Genomic DNA, 27,575 nt, shown 5'->3' with positions numbered 1-27,575 from the left:
GCTCACCGTGAGGACAAGCACACTGGCAGCAGAAATTCTGGGAAATACTCCTTGGCATGAGCCCTCCCAGACTCTGCCATTAACCCCACCAAAGAGCCGGGTAGGCTCCAGTGTTGGGTAACCTCAGGCCAAAAAACCAACAGCGAGGTAACCCAGCCCCACCCATCAGCAGACAAGCAGATTAAAATTTTACTGAGCTCTGCCCACCAGAGCAACACCCAGCTCTACCCACCACCAGTCCCACCCATCAGGAAACATGCACAAGCCTATTACATAGCCTCATCCACCAGAGGGCAGACAGCAGAAGCAAGAAGAACTACAATCCTGCAGCTTGTGGAACGAAAACCACATTCACAGAAAGACAGAAAACATGAAAAGGCAGAGGGCTATGTACCAGATGAAGGAACAAGATATAACCCCAGAAAAACAACTAAATGAAGTGGAGATAAGAAGGCTTCCAGAGAAAGAATTCAGAATAATGATAGTGAAGATGATGCAGGACCTCAGAAAAAGAACAGAGGCAAAGATCGAGAAGATGCAAGAAATGTTTAACAAAGACCTGGAAGAATTAAAGAACAAACACCTAGAAGAATTAAAGAACACACAAACAGAGATGAACAATACAATAACTGAAATGAAAAATAGACTAGAAGGAATCAATAGCAGAATAACTGAGGCAGAAGAACGAATAAGTGACCTGGAAGACAGAATGGTGGAATTCACTGCCGTGGATAAGAATAAAGAAAAAAGAATGAAAAAAAATGAAGACAGCCTAAGAGACCTCTGGGACAACATCGAACGCAACAACATTTGCATTATAGGAGTCCCAGAAGGAGCAGAGAGAGAGAAAAGACACAACAAAATATTTGAAGAGATTATAGTCGAAAACTTCCCTATCATGAGAAAGGAAATAGCCACCCAAGTCCAGGAAGTGCAGAGAGTCCCAGGCAGAATAAAACCAAGGAGAAACATGCCGAAACATATAGTAATCAAATTGACAAAAATTAAAGACAAAGAAAAATTATTCAAAGCAACAAGAGAAAAACGACAAATAACATACAAGAGAACTTCCATAAGGTTAAGAGCTGATTTCTCAGCAGAAACTCTACAAGCCAGAGGGAGTGGCATGATATATTTAAAGTGATGAAAGGGAAGAACCTACAACCAAGATTACACTACCCAGCAAGGATCTCATTCAGATTTGATGGAGAAATTAAAACCTTTACAGACAAGCAAAAGCTAAGAGAATTCAGCACCACCAAACCAGCTCTATAACAAACGGTAAAGGAACTTCTCTAAGTGGAAACACAAGAGAAGAAAAGGACCTACAAAAACAAACCCATAACAATTAAAAAATGGTAACAGGACCATACATATCGATAATTACCTTAAACGTGAATGGATTAAATGCTCCAACCAAAAGACACAGGCTTGCTGAATGGATACAAAAACAAGATCCATATATATGCTGTCTACAAGAGACACACTTCAGACCTAGACTGAAAGTGAGGGGATGGAAAAAGATATTCCATGCAAATGGAAATCAAAAGAAAGCTGGAGTAGCAATACTCATACCAGATAAAATAGACTTTAAAATAAAGAATGTTACAAGAGACAAGGAAGGACTACATAATGATCAAGGGACCAATCCAAGCAGAATATATACCAAATATAAATATTTATGCACCCAACATAGGAGCACCTCAATACATAAGGCAACTGCTAACAGCTATAAAAGAGGAAATCGACAGCAACACAGTGATAGTGGTGGACTTTAACACCTCACTTACACCAATGGACAGATCATCCAAACAGAAAATTAATAAGGAAACACAAGCTTTAAATGACACAACAGACCAGAGAGATTTAATTGATATTTATAGGACATTCCATCCCAAAACAGCAGATTACACTTTCTTCTCAACTGCACATGGAACATTCTCCAGGATAGATCACATCCTTGGTCACAAATCAAGCCTCAGTAATTTTAAGAAAACTGAAATCATATCAAGCATCTTTTCTAACCACAATGCTATGAGATTAGAAATCAATTAGAGGGAAAAAAAACCACAGATACATGGAGGCTAAACAATATGTTAGTAAATAACCAAGAGATCACTGAAGAAATCAAAGAGTAAATCAAAAAATAACTAGAGACAAATGACAATGAAAACATGATGATCCAAAACCTCTGGGATCTAGCAAAAGCAGTGCTAAGAGGGAAGTTTATAGCAATACGAGCCTACCTCAAGAAACAAGAAAAATCTCAAATAAAGAATCTAACCTTACACCTAAAGGACCTACAGAAAGAAGAACAAACAAAACCCAAAGTTAGCAGAAGGAAAGAAATCATAAAGATCAGAGCAGAAATAAATGTAATAGAAACAAAGAAAACAATAGCAAAGATCAATAAAACTGAAAGCTGGTTCTTTGAGGAGATAAACAAAATGGATGAACCATTAGCCAGACTCATCAAGAAAAAGAGGGAGAGGACTCAAATCAATAAAATTAGAAATGAAAAAGGAGAAGTGACAACAGACACCACAGAAATACAAAGCATCCTAAGATACTACTACAAGCAACCCTATGCCAATAAAATGGACAACCTGGAAGAAATGGACAAATTCTTAGAAAGGTATAACCTTCCAAGACTGAACCAGGAAGAAACAGAAAATATGAACAGACCAATCGCAAGTAATGAAATTGAAACTGTGATTAAAACTCTTCCAACAAACAAAAGTCCAGGACTAGATGGCTTCACAGGTGAATTCTATCAAACATTTAGAGAAGAGCTAAAACCGACGCTGCTCAAAATCTTGCAAAAAATTGCAGAGGAAGGAACACTCCCAAACTCATTCTATGAGGCCACCATCACCCTGATACCAAACCAGACAAAGATACTACAAAAACAGAAAATTAGAGACCAATATCACTGATGAATATAGATGCAAAAATCCTCGACAAAATACTAGCAAACAGAATCCAACAATGCAGTAAAAGGATCATACACCATGATCAAGTGGGATTTATCCCAGGGATGCAAGGATTCTTCAATATACGCAAATCAATCAATGTGATACACCATATTAACAAACTTAAGAAGAAAAACCATATGATCATCTCAAGAGATGCAGAAAAAGCTTTTGACAAAATTCAACACCCATTTATGATAAAAACTCTCCAGAAAGTGGGCATAGAGGGAACATACCTCAACACATTAAAGGCCATATACGACAAACCCACTGCAAACATCATTCTCAATGGTGAAAAACTGAAAACATTTCCTCTAAGATCAGGAACAAGACAAAGATGTCCACTGTCACCACTATTATTCAACATAGCTTTGGAAGTCCTAGCCACGGCAATCAGAGAAGAAAAAGAAATAAAAGAATCCAAATTGGAAAAGATGAAGTAAATCTGTCACTGTTTGCAGATGACATGATACTATACATAGAGAATCCTAAAAATGCCACCGGAAAACTACTAGAGCTAATCAGTGAATTTGGTAAAGTTGCAGGATGCAAAATTAATGCACAGAAATCTCTTGCATTCCTATACATTTCATCCTATGATGAAAAATCTGAAAGAGAAATTAAGGAAACACTCCCATTTACCATTGCAACAAAAAGAATAAAATGCCTGGGAGTAAACCTACTTAGGGAGACAAAAGACCTGTATGCAGAAAACTATAAGACACTGATGAAAGAAATTAAAGATGATACAAACAGATGGAGAAATATACTATGTTCTTGGATTGGAAGAATCAACATTGTGAAAATGACTCTACTACCCAAAGCAATCTACAGATTCAATGCAGGTCCTATCAAATTACCAATGGCATTTTTTACAGAACTAGAACAAAAAATCTTAAAATTTGTATGGAGACACAAAAGATCCTGAATAGCCAAAGCAGTCTTAAGGGAAAGAAATACAGCTGGAGGAATCAGACTCCCTGACTTCAGACTATACTACAAAGCTACAGTAATCAAGACAATATGGTACTGGCACAAAAACAGAAACATAGATCAATGGAACAGGACAGAAAGCCCAGAGATAAACCCACGCACCTATGGTCAACTAAACTATGACAAAGGAGGCAACGATATACAATGGAGAAAAGACAGTCTCTTCAATAAGTGGTGCTGGGAAAACTGGACAGCTACATGTAAAAGAATGAAATTAGAACACTCCCTAACACTATACACAAAAATAAACTCAAAATAGATTAAGGACCTAAATATAAGGCCAGACACTGTACGACTCTTAGAGGAAAACATAGGCAGAACACTCTATGACATACATCCCAGCAAGATCCTTTTCCCTCCTAGGGAAATAGAAATAAAAACAAAAATAAACAAATGGGACCTAATTAAACTTAAAAGCTTTTGCAAAGCAAAGGAAACTACAAACAAGATGAAAAGACAACCCTCAGAATGGGAGAAAATATTAGCAAACGAATCCATGGACAAAGGATTAATCTCCAAAATATATAAACAGCTCACGCAGCTCAATATTAAAAAAACAAACAACCCAATCCAAAAATGGGCAGAAGATCTAAACAGACATTTCTCCCAAGAAGACATACAGATGGCCAAGAGGCACATGAAAACCTGCTCAACATCACTAATTATTAGAGAAATGCAAATCAAAACTACAATGAGGTATCACCTCACACCAGTTAGAATGGGCATCACCAGAAAATCTACAAACAGAAAATGCTGGAGAGGGTGTGGAGAAAAGGGAACCCTCTTGCACTGTTGGTGGGAATGTAAATTGATACAGCCACTATGGAGAACAGTATGGAGGTTCCTTAAAAAACTAAAAATAGAATTACCATATGACCCAGCAATTCCACTACTGGGCATATACCTAGAGAAAACCATAATTCAAAAAGACACACGCACCCCAATGTTCATTGCAGCACTATTTACAATAGCCAGGTCATGGAACCAACCTAAATGCCCATTGACAGATGAATGAATAAAGAAGATGTGGTACATATATACAATGGAATATTATTCAGCCATAAAAAGGAACAAAATTGGGTCATTTGTATAGACGTGGATGGATCTAGAGACTGTCATACAGAGTGAAGTAAGTCAGAAAGAGTAAAAGAAATATCGTATATTAACGCATATATGTGGAACCTAGAAAAATGGTATCGATAAACCAGTTTGCAGGGCAGAAATAGAGACATAGATGTAGAGAACAAACGTATGGACACCAAGCGGGGTAAGTGGCGGGGGAGGGGGGTGGTGGTGTGATGAATTGGGAGATTGGAATTGACATATATACACTAATATGTATAAAATGGATAACTAATAAGTACCTGCTGTATAAAAAAATAAAATTCAAAAAAAAGAAAACTATGAACAAGGATAAATGATATGCATGTTGAAATGTTTATAGAGACCTGTACTGATGTCTTCAGTTTACTTTGAAGTGCATCAGAAAATAATAGGGATTGATGGATGCAAATAGGGAATCAATAAACGGACAGATATGTGATCAAATAAATATAACAGTATAACATTAATAATAGAATCTAAATGATGGGTATTTGAATGTTCAATGTAAAATTCTTTCAATTGTTCTGTATGTTTGAAAAATTCAGTTATAAAATGTCAGAAACACATACCAACAGGCCCAAAAGTTGCTCCTGGATATAGCTCTCTAAAAGACTGTTCATTCATTTATTCATTCCATAAACAATATGCATGAGCTGAGACTCTACTGTGTGTTAGGCATGAGTTCAAATCCTGGGTCTGCCATTTAGTAAAGGTTTGAACTCGGGCAAGTCACTTCACCTCTCTGAAACTTGCCTTCTTATCTGTTCAGTAGGGAGAATAATAACTTCACTAATTGGTGTGAGAAAGGTGAGGTGTTCCATTTTCAAGGCCAGGCCCATGCAAGTGGTTGCTTCTGGCTTTTGCAAGTCCTCCAGCTGGTTTGGGGCAACAAGGAGGCTGGCTGTGTCCACTAGGAAAGCACTGTCAAACTGTGGGCCTGGGGAAGTAACTTGAGAACAGGCAAGTGGGTAAGTACCTCAGGAGGTAATAAAGCACAGAGCCGGCCAAGGAGCAGAAACCCGGGCCTGAAAAGCTGTCCAGGAGTGTGCTTTATGAGCCTCTGAACAGCAGAGCTCTCTGGAGCACAGGAAACCGTGCATCAAAAGTGCAGCAGGCTTTCTAGTGGCCAAATCCAATCAGGCTCTAATTAGGCTAAGTTTTAGGAGGCAATAGCCTTGGGCAGCAAATATCTCTACACAAGAAAGTGGTGACATATAAGGCTTTGTCACTGAGACTCAACATCTAACCCTGAAGTCTTGTTCAAGGATTAGATTCTTTTTTTTAATTTTTATTTTTATTGAAGTATAGTTGATTTACAATGTTGTGTTAGTTTCAGGTGCACAGCAAAGCAATTCAGATATATATATATATATATATATATATATATCTGTATATACACTTCTTTTTCAGATTCTTTTCCATTATAGGTTATTACAAGATATTGAATATAGTTTCCTGTACTATACAGTAGGTCTTTGTTGTTTATCTATTTTATATATAGTAGTGTGTATCTCTTAATCCCATACTCCCTCCCTACCTTTCCCCTTTGGTAACCATAAGTTTGTTTTCTGTCTGTGAGTCTGTTTCTGTTTTGGAAATAAGTTCCTTTGTATCATTTTTTTACATTCCACATATAAGCAATATATGACATTTGTCTTTCTCATAAAAAAGAAAGAAATAATGCCATTTGCAGCAACATGGATGGACCTAGAGATTACCATACTAAGTGTAATAAGTCAGACACAGAAAGACAAGGATTAGATTCCACAGGCCTTATATACCCTCTCTCCACAGCACAACCAGCAGGTTCAGGGAACTGATAAGGTTGATGAAAACAGCACGTGAGAAAAACTAAAAGATTGCCTTATATTTAAAGGATATTTTGTTGTTTTTAAAATGTATATAAACCCTTTATGAATACAGTTTTAGTTTAAGGTATGTTAAGACAGCAACATAGGATAGAGAATTGTAACTTTTATGATAGGATATGTGAGGCTCTTCAGCCAAATAATCTTTTCTGAAAAAGCTGATACACATGCCCCAACCAGTGATTAGAGGTCCAATCTTCTGCAACCCCCAGAGGATATGCTATAGCAGATCATGAAGCGACTTAGGAGGATATTGTTCTGTCAATGAGAGTCAGTGTTCCATGACATTTCTTGAGGCCCCATTATGCATGGAGATGCTTAGGTTTCAGACTGTAGATGTGGACTGGAACCTCTAGGGAGCATATGTGGTGGGTTAACCACAACATATGGAGACGAGGGAGGAAAGAATTCGTCACTCCATTGTTTTCTACAGACTCTACTCCTTAGTTTGCTCCTCAAGTATAAAGTAAGAAGGCTGTTTGGGGGGCACTGTTATATAGTTATCTATGCCAGATGGTTCTTTTCTTACCTTCTTATTGCTTTATAAGCTCCCAACACTACTCCTATCCCTTCCCTGTGTAGCCTGGATAGGTTAATAACTCCTACGTACTCCCAGAGCTCTCTACACTCACCTCTACTGTTCCGTGCACTTACCACATTGTACTGAAGTTGTCTGTTCGTGAGTCTGTCTCCTCTGCTCTACTGGGAACTCCCCGAAGACAGAGACTAGGTCTTTCTCATATCTGTTTCCCCAGCACCTATGGGTGCTTAGTAGATGTATGTTGGACAGTTTGGGGGAACTTGAGGGTATTAACTGAGTTTTATTTTAACCTTGTAATCTAACAGTACCTTATACACAGTAGGTGTTCTATGTATATCTTCTCTGATAAAAGTAATTTTTAAAGGGCTTAAAGATATATGGTACTGTCATACAGAGTGAAGTAAGTCAGAAAGCGAAAAACAAATACCATATGCTAACACATATATACGGAATCTAAAAAAAAAATGGTTCTGAAGAACCTAGGGGCAGGACAGGTATAAAGATGCAGATGTAGAGAATGGACTTGAGGACACGGGGAAGGGGAAGGGCAAGCTGTGACAAAGTGAGAGAGTGGCATGGACATATATACACTACCAAATGTAAAATAGATAGCTAGTGGGAAGCAGCCGCATAGCACAGGGAGATCAGCTTGGTGCTTTGTGACCACCTAGAGGGGTGGGATAGGGAGGGTGGGAGGGAGACACAAGAGGGAGGAGATATGGGGGTATATGTGTATGTATAGCTGATTCACTTTGTTATACAGCAGAAACTAACACACCATTGTAAAGCAATTATACTCCAATAAAGATGTTTTAAAAAAAGATATGTGGTACTTTATTTGGCTTACCAAATGCTTTCGCATTATGTCACATGATCCCCACCATGAGCTTGTTAGGAACCAAATCAGATAAAACAATTGTCATTTGACATGTAAGGGAACTGCCTCACAGCAGTTAATGGACTTTTGCAAGGCCACACAGCTAATGTGAACTCAGTGGGTACTCTGAATCTACCCTACTGCTCTACACTGCCCATGTTTCTCTACTATCTATAAAGATGGAACTGAGAATGTTGGATACCAACATGGTTTCCTGGACTTCCTAGTTATTAGATTCTTCTCTCTCCTGCTGGACAAGAACAAGGTAACCCTGGTACATGCTGACAGTCATTATGAGCAGCTGAATCAACCCATCTTGAAGCCTACCCGTTCCCTGGACTTCCTGTTATGTGAGATAATTTCCAGTTACAGTCAGTTTCAGTTACTTGCAGCCTAAGCATACCTGATGGATGAGGCTTATTGACTAAGTGCTTTGAAGATGGGGCCCAGCCATTCTCCCAGCCTGGTCTTCTCTACAGTCCTTACAGCTTGGCTGGCTACAGTGGACTATTCTTGTGGGAGTGGGGAAGAAAGGTTGTCAGAGAGGTTCCTGAAACAAAAGTTAGCTTCTTGCTCAAGGGACCACCAGTTATGAAGCCATGTTAATGAAGCAGAAGCTGGCAACAAAATCAAGAGAGATGTAATGTATTCTCCACCCCAACCCCACAAACTGGTATCTTCCCTGGCAGTGCTGGAGGAGAAGGGGCAAGAACATTTACATCAGTTCCAACAGATAGGCCTCAGGCCCCCCTTAGAGAGACTGCAAGCCAGCATCTCCCCAGAAGTCAGTGGTCTACAATTACTGACATTAGGACAGCAGTTTTCACCCCCAAATCCCAAAGGGCTTTACAGCACTGTCGGTAAGAGAAAGTTCCAGAGACATGACTGTACGTCTCAATTCTATTAAGCATTCATTGTGTGGTTGAGACACACTCTTGAAATATTTCCATTTTGCAGTAAGAGAATGGAAATAGTATTTGCTCTTTCCCTCCAACTCAAGGATATTGGAAATGTGAATAACATTCAGGATGTATGTAGTAAGACCAGGAAAGTGCCTTGCATCAGCTTCAGGTCTGGACCCTGGAGTAGTTTAGAGGATTACAAACAGAACAGTTCCATCTACCAGCATTCTCTATGTTAAGAAACAAGCATGTATTGAGTGTCTACTACTATGTTCTGGGTTCTGAGCTAGGCTATGGGACTACATGATGGAGTCACTGTCTCTGCCTGCAAGAAATTTCCAATACAGTGAGAGAGACAGGTGTATCAATCCAGACATGGAATATGAGAATTTCAGTGTTATTGCCATCTGTGGGGAGAACTTGTGAGAGATGAGGCCAGAAAGATGATCTGGGATGAGATGAACCATGAATGCAGAGAGAATCCTCAAAATATTTAAAAACCAGAACATCAACTTGAGGATATGGGGAGGGGGAAGGGGAAGCTGTGACAAAGTGAGAGAGTGGCATGGACATATATACACTACCAAATGTAAAATAGATAGCTAGTGGGAAGCAGCCGCATAGCACAGGGAGATCAGCTTGGTGCTTTGTGACCACCTAGAGGGGTGGGATAGGGAGGGTGGGAGGGAGGGAGACGCAAGAGGGAAGAGATATGGGAACATATGTATATGTATAACTGATTCACTTTGTTATAAAGCAGAAACTAACACACCATTGTAAAGCAATTATACTCCAATAAAGATGTAAAAAAATAAAAATTAAAAATAAAAACCAGAACATCAGGAGCACTGACCAAGCAGAACAGATGCAGATCAACACACGAAACAGTGTCCTCCAGGCTCCCTGCTGTGCTGGGCACTATCCCTTTAGTTGCTGGGTCTTGCGGAGGTTAAAAATGGGTCCAGGAGTGGGGAACAGGGCAGAAGGAGGGATCTTGAGGGGACAAAGAGGAGCAGCTGGTATTAAAATATTCCACAATTTTAACAAGAGGTGTGACTATATCAGTGTCCTGCTTCAATGTCATGTGAAGGAACATGTATGTTACCTTGTGGGAATCCAGGAGCCCAGGAATTCCATGTGGGTTGGAAAGGGCACTTTAGCAGCAGTATGGAGGATGGACTGGATTGGGGCAGCATGCAGCCAGGGAGACAAGTAGAAACGCTTTGCAATACACCAAGGAAGATAGATAACAGGGCTTACTGCAGTGGCAACAGGGCATGTATTTCTGTAAGCATGTTCAAAGATGTTCGCACAAATCCCCATCTCTATATACCACCTTTGCTCCTAAGAGTTCTCCAGTCTTTTGCTGTCATGGCTCCAATATCCTAGCCCATTGCAAGCTTATACATACAAACACATATATACACAAATACATACACGTGTACACTTGTGTGACAGGCCCTGTTTAAGTATACACACTCAACTAGTGGCTGGCAGGCTATAATTATGGCAAGTAAGAGGCCTGCCAAGAAAAATTCATTTAAATATTGAGGTCATCCTATTCCCAGATGCAGGAGAGTGGTTGCAGTATAAACATCTACCTTCATGATACCAGCCTATGTTATGGATCGTCCTCTCTAATTTTCCAAGCATAGTCACACAATTATCTCATTTGTTTTCTTAACAATGGTCCTGGGAGGTGGATAGGACTGGTATTATTTAGTTCCAATGTATAGATAGGGAAACTGAGGTTTGGAAAGAAGGTCACTCGTAATGGGTCGGTGGTACCACTAGGACTAAGATGCCTTCTGCCTCTTGTCTCTGTTTTGTTCTTCTGCCTCTGTCTCCTGTTTCTCTCAACCTTCCATGTGGTGGCCTCCTTCAGAATAATTCCTGATCATTCTTGCTCCCACGTCCTGCAAACAAATACTAATTCTAATGCACATTGCTAAGAGAGTACTGTGGATGACTCAGAGTCTCCAACCCTATCCTCCACGGCCCTGCTCAAGTCTTACCATGCCCTCCAGGAAATCTGCCCTGGGACACCAGTTCAGTAACCTCAACTCCTTCTCCTTTAATATTTAGTTTGTATTATTGCCTTAGTGCTTTCTTTATTCTCTCCTCTTGTGTTCTGATTTCTCCATCTGTGACTTCTGGTTCCCTGGCTTCTTTTTTCTCCCTGCCTAGCACAAGGCTTGGCACACAAGGGAACACTTAATAAAGCATTGTTAATGAATAGCTGGATCCAATAGAGCCTTACTCTGGCATTGTAATGCCTGAAATTCCCAGTTCACAACAAAGCACTCTGAATGTGTGTGTGTGTGTGTGTGTGTGTGTGTGTGTGTGTGTGTATCCATGCACCACTCATCCAGTGACCCTGAGGATAACTAAATCAATGCCTTCAAAGTGCAGCATCAGCACATAGTTATTGTACATTCCAGTAGGAACTGAAGCAAGGCAACTTTTTTCCCTCTAATTTTTTAAAAAATAAATATTGCTCTGGTTCCAAGTGGTATATTTTTGACATCTTGTGTACATTTCTGAAATAGAGTCCAGATGAGAAATGAGCTCGTGTATGTCCATCTCAACCGGAGAACAGTAGATTCCTATTCATGGACAATTTCATTTCTGAAATCCCAATTGCGGAAAAAAGCCTAGGGAGCAGGTTGCAGGAAAGAACGAGGCCAACGTGGAGTGACTGCTTGACAATCTCTTTGAGGCTTGAGGACAAGAGCAGGGCATGAGGAAGAGAAGAAAGAGGCACTAAAATGTTACCCTCCCCTCTCATACCTGCCCATTTAGATTTCTAAGGGACATGAATGGGAAGGCAGCTGATGGCTGCTCCCAAGCGGGCAGGATACTTGCAAAACACCCTTTAGATATGAGGGTGGCCAAAGGCAGGTGAACCTCAAGAAGAGAACTAGGTAAAGCAGGTCCCAGAGAACACCACCCACTAGTTTGCATGGAGGGAAATGCCTCCATAGAGTCCCAACTGAGAATGAAGGAATAATTTTTCTACCTCTTTTATAACGTGTAACATTGCCCAAGTACCTACCATGTACTAGGTACTGTTCTTGGCACTTATAAACATCAACTACTTTGTACTGTTGGGATTCACATTCTGATTTTACAGGTGAGGAAACTGAAGCTCAGAGAGAAATTAAGTCATTTACCTGTCATCACACAGTCTGGCTGACTGCATATTCTGGGTTCTTTCCATTGCACCACTCTGCCTTCCTCAGGTATATTCAGTGAGCTCTGGCAACAAGAAAAAAGCTGAAAACCACTCCCAGTGAGCACTTGGTCTTAAATGATGAGTGAGACATCGTCTAATGGAGAAAAAGAGGAAAACGGTATTCATTCCTGGCTGAAGGAATAGCAGATGCAAAGGGGCCGATGAAGGAAAGAAAAACGCACATTCGGGAAAATGGTAAATAGTTTTGTGGGGTTACTTGAGAGTGAGTACAGGTGATGAAACACGAGGCTAGAGCAGTTGAGGCCAGTTTATAAAGGGTCTCATCTATCATGTTAAGGAATGTGGTTTTCTCTCTGAGGAGATAAAAAATACTAGAAGAGAGGGAGTAGAGATCACACCTCTGTTTTAGAAAGAGCACTGAGGCAGCCATGTGGGCAGACAGTTCGGAAGAGGCACTGACTGGCTGCAGGGAGACCAAGTTGGGAACGTGTGGTAACAGTCAAGGCGAGAGTCAGGGTCGTGAAACAAATGGAGGCCCAGCTCATAAAATGCTGCCTCCAGAACAGTCATTGCAAGTCAGCCTCAGTCTAACTTCAAAGCTTGGATTCCAGGCTTTGCAGTATCTACCCCCACAGCCCTTAAACACTGCGTGTGTTGCTTTGGCCTCAAAATTAGTAACAAGTCTTGTTTTGTCCCTTGGGGACTTGCCATTTGTCTCCATCTTCTAAGCTGGTGGCTTTGTAGCTCCCCTGAGCCTAGCCTAGCCCAGCAGTCTGGTGAGGGAGGAGAGAAGTCAGGTAGGCTCCAAGCAGAAAGGGCCCTGATGAACACATGTTTCACGTTCCCCACATTGCATGGCAATTCAAAACCAAACCCTATGGGATTGTTTTCTTAAAGATTTGGGATGGGTTTGGGGCTTCTTCTCTTTTTTTCTTTTTCTTCTTTTTTTATTATGTGTGTTTCTGGACTGCAAATATTTCCTCTGCCCTTGAGTTAAGTAATAGCAGAGGGTGAGAGAAAATGAAAATTTGCAGCAATGCAGAAAAGATGTTTCTGGAAAAGTCCAGAGGAGGGAAGGAAATCCAGTGTGGGGGCTCATAGCAATGTTCAGAGAAGGCCACAGAATGTGGCTGTGGAGGGGTGGCAGTGGGGTTTCAGCTAGGGCAAGTGTATAGAAGTCAGGCAAAAGCCTACCTAAGGGACATGGCCCCTGACATGCAGGCTAGTTGCAGCCCTTGGCTCCTCTGCAATCAGCACTCAGATTGATTTTGCTCTGGTCATCAGCAGCTGTATAGCACCAGCACAGCCTGCAAGGTGTGGGCTCTTCCTGTTAACTATGGAAATTAAAGCACTAAAATGAACCAAAAGCACTTTACAGGTAAAGGCAGCCAACAATGCACTCCTCAGAAGCCCATGCTCCCCAAGAACTGGAGGATCTTACAAAAACCTCCCAGGCTTCCCTCTATATATAACTGTACAATTCTGAAATGGAGCCTAGATGAGAAGCCAGGTCATGTGTATATCTCTCCCAGTCTGAGAACAGTAGATTCCTACTCATGGACAACTTTATTCTTGAAATTCCAATTGTATAAAAAAGACTAGTGGAAAATACATAACTAACAAGGACCTACTGTATAGCACTGAGAACTATACTCAGTATTTTTTAATAACCTATAAGGGAAAAGAATCTGAAAAAGTATATACACATACATAGAATTTATACACACACACACACACACACACACACACACACACACACACACACACACACATATCTGAATCACTTTGCTGTACACCTGAAACTAACACAACATTGTAAATCAACTATACTGCAATATAAAAAAAGACTAGTGGAACAGGTTTTATTTTATTTTCCATCTCACTCCCTTTCTATCATTTCCCTTAAGATATAATGAGAGAGCCTCCCTGGCGCAGCGCACTCCCCACCGGCCGCAGCCTGACACGCCACGCGGCCCCCCAGTCTCCCCGGCCGCCTCCCCCAGGCATGGCCCAGGGCCTCGCCTCACTATGGCAGCAGCACAGCACAGCACCCTTGACTTCATGCTCGGCACCAAAGCTGATGGTGAGACCATTCTGAAAGGCCTCCAGTCCATCTTCCAGGAGCAGGGGATGATGGAGTCGATGCACACCTGGCAGGACCATGGCTATTTAGCGACCTACGTAAACAAAAACGGCAGCTTTGCCAATTTGAGAATTTACCCGCATGGATTGGTGTTGCTGGACCTTCAGAGTTACGACGGTGATGCGCAAGGCAAAGAAGTTGACAGTCTTTTGAACAAAGTAGAAGAAAGAATGAAAGAATTGAGTCAGGACAGTACTGAGCGGGTGAAGCGATTACCACCCATAGTTCGAGGAGGGGCCATTGACAGATACTGGCCCACTGCAGATGGCCGCCTGGTTGAGTACGACATAGATGAAGGGGTGTATGATGAAGACTCACCTTGCCAGAACATTAAAATTTTACACTCAAAACAATTTGGAAATATTCTCATCCTCAGTGGGGATGCTAATTTGGCGGAAAGTGATCTGGCGTATACCCGGGCCATCATGGGCAGCGGCAAAGAAGATTACACTGGCAAAGATGTACTGATTCTAGGAGGCGGAGATGGGGGCATATTATGTGAAATAGTCAAACTGAAACCAAAGATGGTCACTATGGTAGAGATTGACCAAATGGTGACTGACGGATGTAAGAAATACATGCGAAAAACATGTGGTGATGTCCTAGACAATCTTAAAGGAGACTGCTATCAGGTTCTAATAGAAGATTGTATTCCAGTACTGAAGAGGTACGTCAAAGAAGGGAGAGAGTTTGATTATGTGATTAATGATTTGACAGCTGTTCCAATCTCCACATCTCCGGAAGAAGATTCCACATGGGAGTTTCTCAGACTGATTCTTGACCTCTCAATGAAAGTATTGAAACAGGATGGGAAATATTTTACACAGGGGAACTGTGTCAATTTGACTGAAGCCCTGTCACTCTATGAAGAACAGCTGGGGCACCTGTATTGTCCTGTGGAATTCTCGAAGGAGATCATCTGTGTCCCTTCATACTTGGAATTGTGTGTATTTTACACTGTTTGGAAGAAAGCTAAACCTTGAAAATCAATTTCCCCTAATCATGTGTGCTGCAAATAGCCTTCCTGACCTTCATATGCTGTACATGACATCGAAAGGAGTCAGGCAATTAATTGTGAATTCCTTCAAGTTTCCTTTTTTTAATTATATTTTAATTTAAAAATCAAATGGAAAATGTATATTTTGATGAAATATGGTGTTATTTTTTTGAAGGATGATTAGACAGCACAGTGAAGGCTGCTAAATGCACTGAACCTCTAGAATGTGATTTTTGTTTTTGTTTTTCTGTGTGGGCTTCTTTTGTTTCTGTTTTGGTAGACTTCGAATTTGATTGTTTGGAGGAATGAACATCATTGTTTTCTTCTGGAGGGAAGCTCTTGACGGGAGTTTCTTTTCCCCCCAAATTGACATAGGTATTAAAATTTGGTGCTTATAAGGAAAGACTTTAAAAAATGAATAGCAATGCTTCGATTAAAATTACAAATGAGAAAAAAAAAGATATAATGAGAAAGTACAGCTGAAGTCTTCCGACAATGTGCAGCATTTAGGGGAACAATTATTTATAATTTTTAATGAATAGCTTTGTTGAGATACAATTTGTATACCATAAAATTATCATACCATAAAATCCACCCATTTTAAGTATATTTCAAAGGTTTTTAGCACATTTATAGAGTTATGCAGCCATCACCACATCTAATTTTAGAACATGTTCATACCCCCAAGAAAGAAACTGAGCTCATATTCAGTCAGTCCATGTTCCTATCCACAGTCCTAGGCAACCACTAATCACTTTGTGTCTCTATAGATAACCCTTTCTTATAAATGGAATGATAAAATGTATGGTCTTTTGTGCCTGGTTTCTTTCACTTAGCATGTTTTTGTGGTTCCATCCATATTGTGGCATGTATCAGTGCTTCAATTATCTCTATTGCCAAATAGTATGCCATTATATGATGTATAACAGTTCGTTTATCTAGTCACCATTAATGGACATTTGGGCATTTCTGCATTTTGACTATGAGGAATGATGCTGCTAAGAATATTCATGTATAAGTTTTTGTGTAGACATATGTTTCCATTTCTTTTGGGTAGATATCTAAGAGTAGAATTGCTGGATCATATGGTAATTGACCATTGATGTATGATTTTATTGCTGGACACTCAATTCTATTCCATTTATCTATATATGTCTTTCCTTATGCCAGTACCACATTGTCTTGATTACTGTAGCTTTGTACTAAGTTTGAATTTAAGAGGTGTGAGTCCTCCAACTTTGTTCTTCTTTTTCAAGATTATTTTGCCTAGACAGGGTACGTGCAATTCAATATTATTTTAGAATTAACATTAAATGGATATGAATGCATGAATGAATATTCAGCTTGTCCATTTCTGGAATATCTTCAAATCAATCAATATGAAAAACCACATTAAGAAATTGAAGAGTAAAAATCATATGATCATCTCAGTAAATGCAGAAAATTCTTTTGACAAAATCCAAATCCATTTATGATAAAAAAACTCTCAAGAAAGTAGCTATAGAAGAAACATACCTCAACATAATAAAGGTCATATATGACAAGCCGACAGCTAACATCATACTCGATGGTGAAAAGGTGAAAGCACTTCCTCTAAGATCAGGAACAAGATAAGGATGCCCACCCTTGCTGCTTTTATTCAATATAGTATTGGAAGTTATAGCCATAGCAATCAGACAAGAAAAAGTAATAAAAAGGATCCAAATTGGAAAGGAAGAAGTAAAATCATCACTGTTTGCAGATGACATAATACTATATATAGAAAATTGTAAAGATACCACCAAAAAACGACTAGAACTCATTAATGAATTGGGTAAAGTTGCAGGATACAAAATTAATACCCAGGACTCTGCTGCTTTTCTATACACCAACATAAACTAGCAGAAATAGAAATTAAGAAAACAATCCCATTCATAATTGCATCCAGAAGAATAAAATATCTAGGAGTAAATCCAACTAAGGAGGTAAAAACCTATATTCAGAAAATGACAAGGCACTGAGGAAAGCGATTTAAGATGACACAAATACATGGAAAGATATACCATGCTCGTGGATTGGAAGAATTAGTATTGTTCAAATGACCATACTACCCAAGGAAATCTACAGACTCAATGCATTCCCTATCAAAATACCAATGGCATTTCTCACAGACCTAGAACAAGTAATTCTAAACTTTGTACATAAACACAAAAGACCCCTAATAGCCAAAACAATCTTAAGAAAGAACCAAACAGGTTTCAAACTATATTACAGAGCTACAGTAATCAAAACAGTATGGTACTGGCACAAAAACAAAGAGATAGATCACTGGAACTGAATAGAGCTCAGAAATGAACCCACACTTAAATGGTCAATTAAGTTATGACAAAGGAGGCAAGAACATACAATGGGAAAAAGTCTCTTTGATAAATGATGTTGTGAAAACTGGACAGCTATAAGCAAAAGAATGAAAATGGGGCACTTTTTTACAAAAATAAACTGAAAATGGATTAAAGACTTAAATTTAAGACCTGAAACCACAAAAGTTGTAGAAGAAATCATACACTTATGCTCTTTGTTATCAGTCTCAGAAATATTTTTTTTTGGATCTGTCTCTTCAGGCAAAGGCAACAAAGCAAAAATAAACAAATGGACCTATATCAAACTAAAAAGCTTTTGCACAGTGAAGGAAACCACCAACAAAACAAATAGGCAGTGTACTGAATGGGAGCAGATATTTATAAATGAAATATCCCATAAGGGGTTAATATTCAAAATATATAAAGAACTCACACAACCCAATAAAAAAAAAGGTGATTAAAAAATGAGCAGGGGATCTGAATAGACATTTTTCCAAGGATGACATATGGCCAACAGGCACATGAAAGATGCTTAACATAACCAATCAAATCAACATGCAAATCAAAACCACAATGAGATATTACCTCACACCTGTCAAAATGGCTATTATCAAAAAGGAGAGAAAAAAGAAGTGCTGGAGGAGATGTGGAGAAAAGGGAACCCTTGTGCACTGTTGGTATGAATGTAAAATTGTTTGGCCACTATGAAAAACAGTATGGAGGTTCCTCAAAATATTAAAAATAAAACTATCATATGATCCAGCCGTTCCACTTGTGGGTATTTATTCAAAGAAATTGGAGACACTAATTCGAAAAGATATGTGCACCCCACCCCATGTTCACTGCAGCATTATTTACAATAGCCAAGATATTGTAAGTGTCCATTGATAGATTAATGGATAAAGAGGATGCTTTTGCGAATATTTTCTCCCAGTCTGGTGGCCTTGTCTTCTCATTCTCTTGACAATGTCTTTTGCATAGCAGAAGTTTTTAATTTTGAATGAAGCCCAGCTTATAAATTATTTTTTTGATGGATCATGCCTTTGGTGTTTTATCTAAACATTCATCACCTTACCCAAAGTCATTTAGGTTTTCTTCTATATTATCTTCTAGGAGTTTTATACTTTTACATTCCACATTAAGTCTATGATCCATTTTGAGTTAATTTTTGTGAAGGGTATAAAGTCTTTGTCTTGATTTTCTTTTTTTTTGCATGTGGATGTGCAGTTGTTCCAACACCATTTGTTGAAAGGACTATCTTTGCTCCATTGTATTGCCTTTGCTCCTTTGTCAAGAAACAGTGAGCTACAATATCAATAAAACCCAAAAAAACCCAATCCAAAAATGGGCAGAAGACCTAAATAGACATTTCTCCAAAGAAGATATACAGATTGCCAACAAACACATAAAAGAATACTCAACATCATTAATCATTAGAGAAATGTAAATCAAAACTACAATGAGATATCATCTCACACCGGTCAGAATGGCCATCATCAAAACATCTAGAAACAATAAATACTGGAGAGAGTTTGGAGAAAAGGGAACCCTCTTGCACTGTTGGTGGGAATGTAAATTGATACAGCCACTACGGAGAACACTATGGAGGTTCCTTAAAAAACTAAAAATAGAACTACCATACGACCCAGAAATCCCACTACTGGGCATATACCCTGAGAAAACCATAATTCAAAAAGAGTCATGTACCAAAATGTTCATTGCAGCTCTATTTACAATAGGCAGGACATGGAAGCAACCTAAGTGTCCATCAACAGATGAATGGATAAAGAAGATATGGCACATTTGTAGTGAGGTGGAGGGACCCAGAGTCTGTCATACAGAGTGAAGTAAGTCAGAAAGAGAAAAACAAATACCGTATGCTAACACATATATATGGAACCTAAAAAAAAAAAAGGACCTAGCGGCAAGACGGGAATAAAGACACAGACCTACTAGAGAATGGACTTGAGGATACGGGGAGGGGGAAGGGTAAGCTGGGACAAAGTGAGAGAGTGACATGGACATATATACACTACCAAATGTAAAATAGATAGCTAGTGGGAAGCAGCCGCATAGCACAGGGAGATCAGTTCGGTGCTTTGTGACCACCTAGAGGGGTGGGATATGGAGGGTGGGAGGGAGGCTCAAGAGGGAGGAGATATGGGGGTATATGTGTATGTATAGTTGATTCACTTTGTTATAAAGCAGAAACTAACAAACCATTGTAAAGCAATTGTACTCCAATAAAGATGTTTTTGTAAAAAAAAAAAAAAAGAATCAGTGAGCTATATTTATGTGGGCCTATTTCTGGGCTCTCCATTCTGCTCCATTGATCTATTTTTCTATTCTTTTGCAAATACCACACTTTCTTGATTACTGTAGCTTTATAGTAAATCTTAATGTCGGGCTTCCCTGGTGGCGCAGTGGGTGGGAATCTGCCTGCCAACGCAGGTGACACGGGTTCGATTCCTGGCCCGGGAAGATTCCCACATGCCGCGGAGCAACTAAGCCCGTGTGCCATGACTACTGAGCCTGCGCTCTAGAGCCCGTGCTCTGCAACAAGAGAAGCCACGACAATGAGAAGCCCGTGCACCACTCACTGCAACTAGAGAAAGCCCGCGCACAGAACAAAGACCCAACACAGCCAAAAATAAAACGAACAAATAAATAAATAAATTTATTTTTTAAAAAATCTTAATGTCAAGTAGTGTCAGTCCTCCAACTTTGTTCTACTTCAATACTGTGTTGGTTATTCTGGGTCTACTGCCTCTCCAAACAAACTTTAGAATTAGTTCGTTGATATCCACTAAATAATTTGGAGGGATTTTGATTGGGATTGCATTGAATCTATATATCAATTTGAGAAGAAATGACTCGACAATATTGAGTCTTTCTATCCATGAACATGGACTATCTATCCATTTATTTAGTTCTTTTTTAATATCATCAGACTTTTTGTAGTTTTCCTCATATAGTTCTTGTACATATTTTGTTTGATTTATACCTAAGTATTTCATTTTGGGGGCTGCTAATGTAAACGGTGCTATGTTTTTAATTTCAAGTTTCACTTGTTCATTGCTGATATATAGGAAAGTGATTTACTTTTCTATATTAACCTTGTATCCTGCAACCTTGCTGTAACTGCTTATTCATTCCAAGTTTTTTGTGTCCATTCTTTCAGATTTTTGATATATACCGTCATGTCACCTACAAGCAGTTTTCTTTATTCCATCCCAAACTGTATACCTTTCATTATTTTACTGCATTATATAGTACTTCCAGTACAATGTTGAAAAGGAGTGGTGAAAGGGAACATCTTTTCCTTGTTTCTGATCTTAATGAGAAAGCTTATCATCATTAAGTATGATGTTAGTGCTATTGATTTTAAAATAAACTTTTATTTTAGAATAGTTTTAGATATACAAATTACAAAGATAGTACAGAGATTTTCCATACACCCCACACACAATGTCCCCTATTATTAATGTATGACATTAATATGGTACATTTGTAATAACCAGTTAACCAATATTGGTACATTATTAGTAACTAAAGTCCATACTATTCAACATTTCATTAGTTTTTACCTAATGTCCTTTTTCTGTTCCAGGATGCCATCCAGGATACAACATTACATTTAGTTGGTACATCTCTTTAGGCTCTTCTTTCCTCTGACAGTTTTTCATACTCTCCTTGTTTCTGACAACCTTGACATTTTTGAGGAGTACTGGTTAGGTATTTTATAAAATGTTCCTCCATCGGTATTTGTCTGATGTTTTTCTCACGATTAGACTGGGGCTATGGGTTTTTGAGGGGAAGATCACAAAAGTGCAATGCCCTTTTCATCACATCATATCAAGGGACATACTATCAACATGACTTAATACTGTTGATGTTAACCTTTATCACCTGGCTGAGGTAGTGTTTGTCAGCTTTCTTCACTATATATTACTCTTTTCTCCTTTTCCATACTGTACTCTTTCAAGGAAGTCACTATACACAGGCCTGACTTAAAGAGTGGAGAGTTATATTCCATGTACCTGAGAGAAGAGTATCAACATAAATTATTTGGGATTCTTCTGCATGAAAGAGTTGTCTATTCTCCCCATTTATATATTTATTCAATCATTTATTTATACCCATATAGACTCATGGATATTTATTTTATACCTTAAGATATAGTCCATTACTAATTTATTGGGGTTTTTTCTGCTCAAGTTGTTTCAGCTTTGGCCATTAGGACCTCTTTCAGTTGACTTCAGTATCCCTTTCACATACCCCCTTCACTGTGTGTGTGTGTGTGTGTGTGTGTGTGTGTGTGTGTGTGTGTGGTTCTTGTTTTGTTTTGAGCACTTCCTTACTTTCTGGCACTACAAGATTCTTCAGGCTCATCTTGTATATTTTTTAGCCCAGTCCTAGAATCAGCCATTCTTCCAAAGATCCCTGGTTCCTTTTATTGGAGAATGGTACTAAAATCTAAAATCTTGGTGCTAAGTGTGCTCACTGCTGTTTCAGTATGCTATTGTCTTTTAAATAAACTAAGGAAATATGGAGAAGAAATATGTAATTATACTGTCTTTTATAGTTACTTCATAATTACTTTATAAGCACTTTTTTTTTCTGTATGGATTCAAATTACTGTCCATTATTGTTTTTTTTTTCAGCCTGAAGGGTTTCTTTTACTTTTTCTCGTAAGGCAGGTCTGCTAGCAACAAATTCTCCTCATATTTAGTTTTCTGGGAACATCTTTATTTAATCTACAAATTTAAAGTTAGTTTTCCCAGATATAGCATTATTGGTTGATTTTTTTCATGCTGAAAATGTCATCCCCCCATCCCATGATAGCCATTGTTTCTGATGAGAAGTCAATTGTCAAACTTACTGGGGTTCCTTTCTGTGATGGGTCTTTTTTCACTTGCTACTTGCAAGATTTTCCTCTTTGGCTTTGAATTTCAACATCTTGACTATGATATCTCTAGGTGTGGATCTGTTTAGTTTATCCTACTTGGAGTTCATGAGCTTCTTGGATGTTTAGATAAATGTCTTTCATCATATTTGGAAACTTTTAAGCCATCCTTTCTATGAATAATTTTTCTGCCCCTTCTCTCCTCTCCTCTGGCACTCCCATTACACATTTGTTGTTGTGCTTGTATTCTACATGTGTCTGTTCAAGTTTTTGATTCTTTTTATTTTCTTCAGAATGTACACTTTCTATTGATCTGTTTTCCAGTTCACTAATTCTCTTCTGCCATGTAAAATATATTGTTGATCCTCTTTTATGATTTTTTCATTTAGGTTATTGTACTTTTACTATCCAGAATTTCCATGTGGTTCTTTTCTTAAATGTGTTCTATCTTTTCATTGATATTCTTTATTTGATTAGTCATCACCATTATATATCCTTTAGATCATAAAACATGTTTTCCCTTACTTCTTTGAATATATTTATAATAGCAACTTTGAAGTACTTATCTGACAAATATAACATCTGGGCTCCATCAAAAGTAATTTCTATTACCTGACTTATTTCCTTTCCATGGTTACACTTTCCTGGGTTATTTTTTTGGGGGGGGGTGGGAAGGCTCATAATTTTTATTGCAAACTAGATATTTTAAATAATAGAGTTAAAATTAGAGCTACCATATGACCCTGCAATCCCACTGCTAGGCATATATCTGGAGAAAACCATGGTCTGAAAGGATACATGCACCCCAATGTTCGTTGCAGCACTGTTTACAATACCCAAGACATGGAAGCAACCTAAATGTCCATCAACAGAGGAATGGATAAAGAAGATGTGGTATATATATACAATGGAATATTACTCAGCCATTAAAAAAATGAAATAATGCCATTTGAAGCAACATGGATGGACCTAGAGACTGTCATACTGAGTGAAGTAAGTCAGACAGAGAAAAAGAAATATCGTATGATATCCCTTATATGTGGAATCTAAAAAGAAATGATACAAATGAACTTACAAAACAGAAACAGACTCACAGCCTTAGAGAACGAACTTATGGTTACCAGGGGGGCAGGATGGGGGAAAGGGATAATCAGGGAGTTTTGGAATGACAGGTACACACCACTATATTTAAAATGGATAACCAACAAGGGCCTAGTGTATAGCACAGGGAACTGTGCTCAATGTTATGTGGCAGCCTGGATGGGAGGGAAGTTTGGGGGAGAATGGATACATGTATATGTATGGCTGAGTCCCTTTGTTGTGCACCTGAAACTATCACAACATTGTTAATTGGCTATACTCCGATATAAAATAAAAAGTTAAAAAATAAATAAATAATACATTGTAGTAACCTTGGATTCCGCTTACCTCCCCTTCTTGGGTCTTATTTCTGTTTCTATTTTGTTTTGTTTTTCTCTATTTGTTTAATCACTTGCCTGGACTAATTCTCGCTGAAGTCTATTTTCTCTGCAGTGTGCAACCTCTGACATCATGCTCATTTTCCCCTTTGTTTTATTTTTAAACCTGGCTTTCTGGGAGTCACCTCTGGTTCAGCATAGTTAGTTTTAGCCTGTGATCAAGTGGTCAAAGGTTTTTCTTAGGCACCCAGATCCAGTAAAGCTTGTACCCTTTGCCAAAGTATTTTGTATGGCTTGTGGAATGCCTTCATAGTTCAGGGAGGTTTTGATTCTACCCTGCATTCAAACAGAATTCAGCAGTTCACAAATAACATTTCTGGTTGCCCCTGCATGGGTTGCTCTTACGTACAGCATGTGTACAGCCCAAACTAGGGATAAGTTTGATCTTAGCAGGGCCCATTTTGATGGTTTCTTTCCCTAGGTCTCTCTGCAAAATGTCTGGCTGGTCTGCTCTATTCTGTCTGCTACTAATATATAATTGCTTTTCTAATTTTCACTACTATGATCTCTATGGTTTTCAACAACACCTTTAGGCATGAGTTCCTTCATGCTCTGTTTTAAAGAAAGTCAGCCTCCATAGGCTGTGCAACTATGCTGGAGCTAGGTGAGAAAAGTGTGATATGGCAGCCTGTCTTTTTCTGGAGTGACACCTCTGCCCTATGAGCCCTTGAAGTCCTTGTCTGACAAGTACAACATCTGGGTCCTTGCCCTGGACCTGGGAGGGAGAAAATAGGAGTTGGCAGTCTTCTCCAACTGCCTCTCATAGTTTGCTGTACCTGCCTAGGAAACAGACTTCATCTTAAGGGTGGGAGCTGGGCCGGGGATGAGAGCCCTCCATCTTCTTGGCCATTTTCGCCCAGAATAAATCTTCCACAACATAAAACTGGAGGGTAGAATTAGAGTCACTAGCAGCCTGCCCATCCTGGAGTGAAACTATACCCTATAACCAGGAGTTAGTGAAGAAGACAGCCCCTGTACTTTTTGTTTGTTTGTTTGCCTTTTGGCTGTGCCCACCTAGAATAAAGTTTCCGCAATATAAAGCTAGGAGGAGAAGTAGGAGCAAGTCCTGGATCAAATGTCATGTATGACAATTGTTCTTCCCAAGATTCCATAAATGTTCTTAAATAAATGCTTCTCAATTTGTTGCATGCCCTTAAACCAATTTCCTGACACTTTAAACAGTTGTTTCTGATAAAAATTTTACCAGTTTAATGGTTATTTCACTAGTGAGGGTGTCTGCTAAGCTTCTCACACAACCATTCCAGAAGTTGGTCTGTCACAATTATTTATCTTAATTCAAGAACATACTTAGCGAGCACTTACTACATGCCAGGTGTTATAGGCACTGGGTTTAAGTAAGAGCTTTATTAAGGTACAGTTGAAATACATTAAATTGCACATGTTTAAAGTTTATTATTTGATGAGCTTTGACATATGTATGTACCATCACCATAATCAAGACGGTGAATATATGTCAAAGCTCATTAACACCAAAAGTTTCTTTCTGCCCTTTGAACTGCCACCCACCCTTCCCTGGCCCCCTCCACAGGGATCATCTTTCTGTCACTATAGATTAATTTTTGGGCCTATTTTTAATTTATAAAGCTGGTTGGTGGCGAAGTTTATCCTTTACTAAGTAACCCACCTCAGCCAGATTGCTCTTTTCTTGTGAGCAGAATATTTTAGGGATTTTCTTTTTGTCTCTAGGGCAAGATTCCTCAACAGGAAACAAAGATTCCAGTAACCTCCCTCCTCCCTAAAGGGAGCTTTGGTGACTGGCTCACCAGATTCATGAATATACGTTTATAGAACCCCAAAATGGCAGCAGCATTTGACTCCTGCTTGGGTTGATAAATCCAAGTACTTGCATTTAAAGAATTGTGGGCAAGAGAACAAGCAATACATTACTCCCCAGGGTTCTTCTCACTGTTTTTGCCCACATGCCGCCAAGGGCTATTAAACAACCCAGTGTATTCCCATTGCCCTTCAGGTGAATGATTATAAACTTCTAGCAAAATCTGAAGGACTCAGGGTGGCTTAGTTTCTACGTGAACCCAGGAATTGAATCCCCAAATCATGTACATGATATTACTCTTTTCACTCTCCAATAGGGAAATGATACTGCAGCTCCAAGGGGCTTAACTGCTATTAACTGGAATCGATCCTAAGAGCAATGATTTATTGCTTGCCTACCATATGCCAAGCACTGTGCTAAGTGGTACAGAATTGTTAACCTCATTTATAATACTCACAATAAATACTTGGTATAATTGTTCCCCATTTTATACAAGATAGAGCTGAGGTAAGGTGAGGTCAAAGGACCTGTCCTAGATCATACAGCTAGTGAATGGCTGAGGTGGGATTCAAACTCAGATCTGACACCAAGACTACCCTCTGTTCACTCTACTATAATGTCTGATTGCCAGGCTTAGGGATTTCCCTCCACACCCCAAAATCCTCTCATAGAAGGTAATTCTAACGATGTGACCTTTCACTAGTGTGGCACTAAGAACCACTTGGGTCCCTGTATTTTTATTGCTCTTATGCAAACCTACATCATCCTGTCAGAGGAATTAAAATACCAATTCATATAAATGTTCCTTCTCAGAAAGAACACAGGAATCATATTATCCAGAAGACCTGTGAATGAAATTCATATTCAGGCTGTGATTTTACTGTTTACATGACAATGAACAACAGAAATTGGATGACATTCCAAACATCAATGATTAGCACCTTGGGATCTTATAATACTTAAAAAAAAAGTCTCACCAATAGCCATCCATGCAATATAGAACTCTAATTCAGTTGTGCTGTGTCAGAAATTGGCAAAGATATCTACTGCAATATTTTTACAAGAACTACTTTCTCAAAATTGAGTCCAGTCTACCAGTTTATGTTATATCTCATATAAGACTGCCATTCTTTTTTTTTTTTTTAGTGCTTTTCTTTTTTTTTTTTAACATCTTTATTGGGGTATAATTGCTTTACAATGGTGTGTTAGTTTCTGCTTTATAACAAAGTGAATCAGTTATACATATACATATGTTCCCATATCTCTTCCCTCTTGCGTCTCCCTCCCTCCCACCCTCCCTATCCCACCCCTCCAGGCTGTCACAAAGCACCAAGCCAATATCCCTGTGCCATGCGGCTGCCATTCTTTAAAGGGCTGAAAAGAGAGTGAATGGAACAGAGCTACTTGGCTCAAACCAGAAATGCAAGTTCAAAGCAGTTACTGACTCTCCTCAGTAGAGGGCAG

At 39.0% G+C, this 27,575-nt stretch overlaps 2 protein-coding genes across 3 annotated transcripts in view; one reads left to right on the top strand and one right to left on the bottom strand.

Annotated features, from left to right (window-relative positions):
- Positions 1 to 27,575, bottom strand: part of SHROOM4 (shroom family member 4) — a 212,582-nt gene that overhangs the window by 123,016 nt on the left and 61,991 nt on the right. The gene's annotated exons all lie outside the window — the stretch shown is intronic.
- Positions 14,398 to 15,579, top strand: LOC132417833 (spermine synthase-like). 2 transcript variants are annotated; one of them, XM_060001657.1, is made up of 2 exons: positions 14,398 to 14,655; positions 14,806 to 15,579. In XM_060001657.1, the coding sequence occupies exons 1-2, from the start codon at positions 14,482 to 14,484 to the stop codon at positions 15,577 to 15,579; spliced, it is 948 nt and encodes a 315-aa protein (XP_059857640.1). In that variant the 5' UTR covers positions 14,398 to 14,481. The 2 variants fall into 2 exon arrangements, with proteins under 2 accessions (XP_059857640.1, XP_059857639.1); XM_060001656.1 differs by having other exon boundaries at positions 14,398 to 15,579.

The sequence above is a fragment of the Delphinus delphis genome, chromosome X (assembly GCF_949987515.2).
Source record: "Delphinus delphis chromosome X, mDelDel1.2, whole genome shotgun sequence".
NCBI classification, from domain to species: Eukaryota; Metazoa; Chordata; class Mammalia; order Artiodactyla; family Delphinidae; genus Delphinus; species Delphinus delphis.
The sequence above is the reverse complement of the archived record's forward strand: the minus strand, read 5'-3'. Positions and strand labels throughout refer to the sequence as shown.

Excerpts from the sequence above, each read along its gene's own strand:
- LOC132417833 (XM_060001656.1), top strand. The coding sequence starts at position 14,482 with ATGGCAGCAGCACAGCACAGCACCCTTGACTTCATGCTCGGCACCAAA.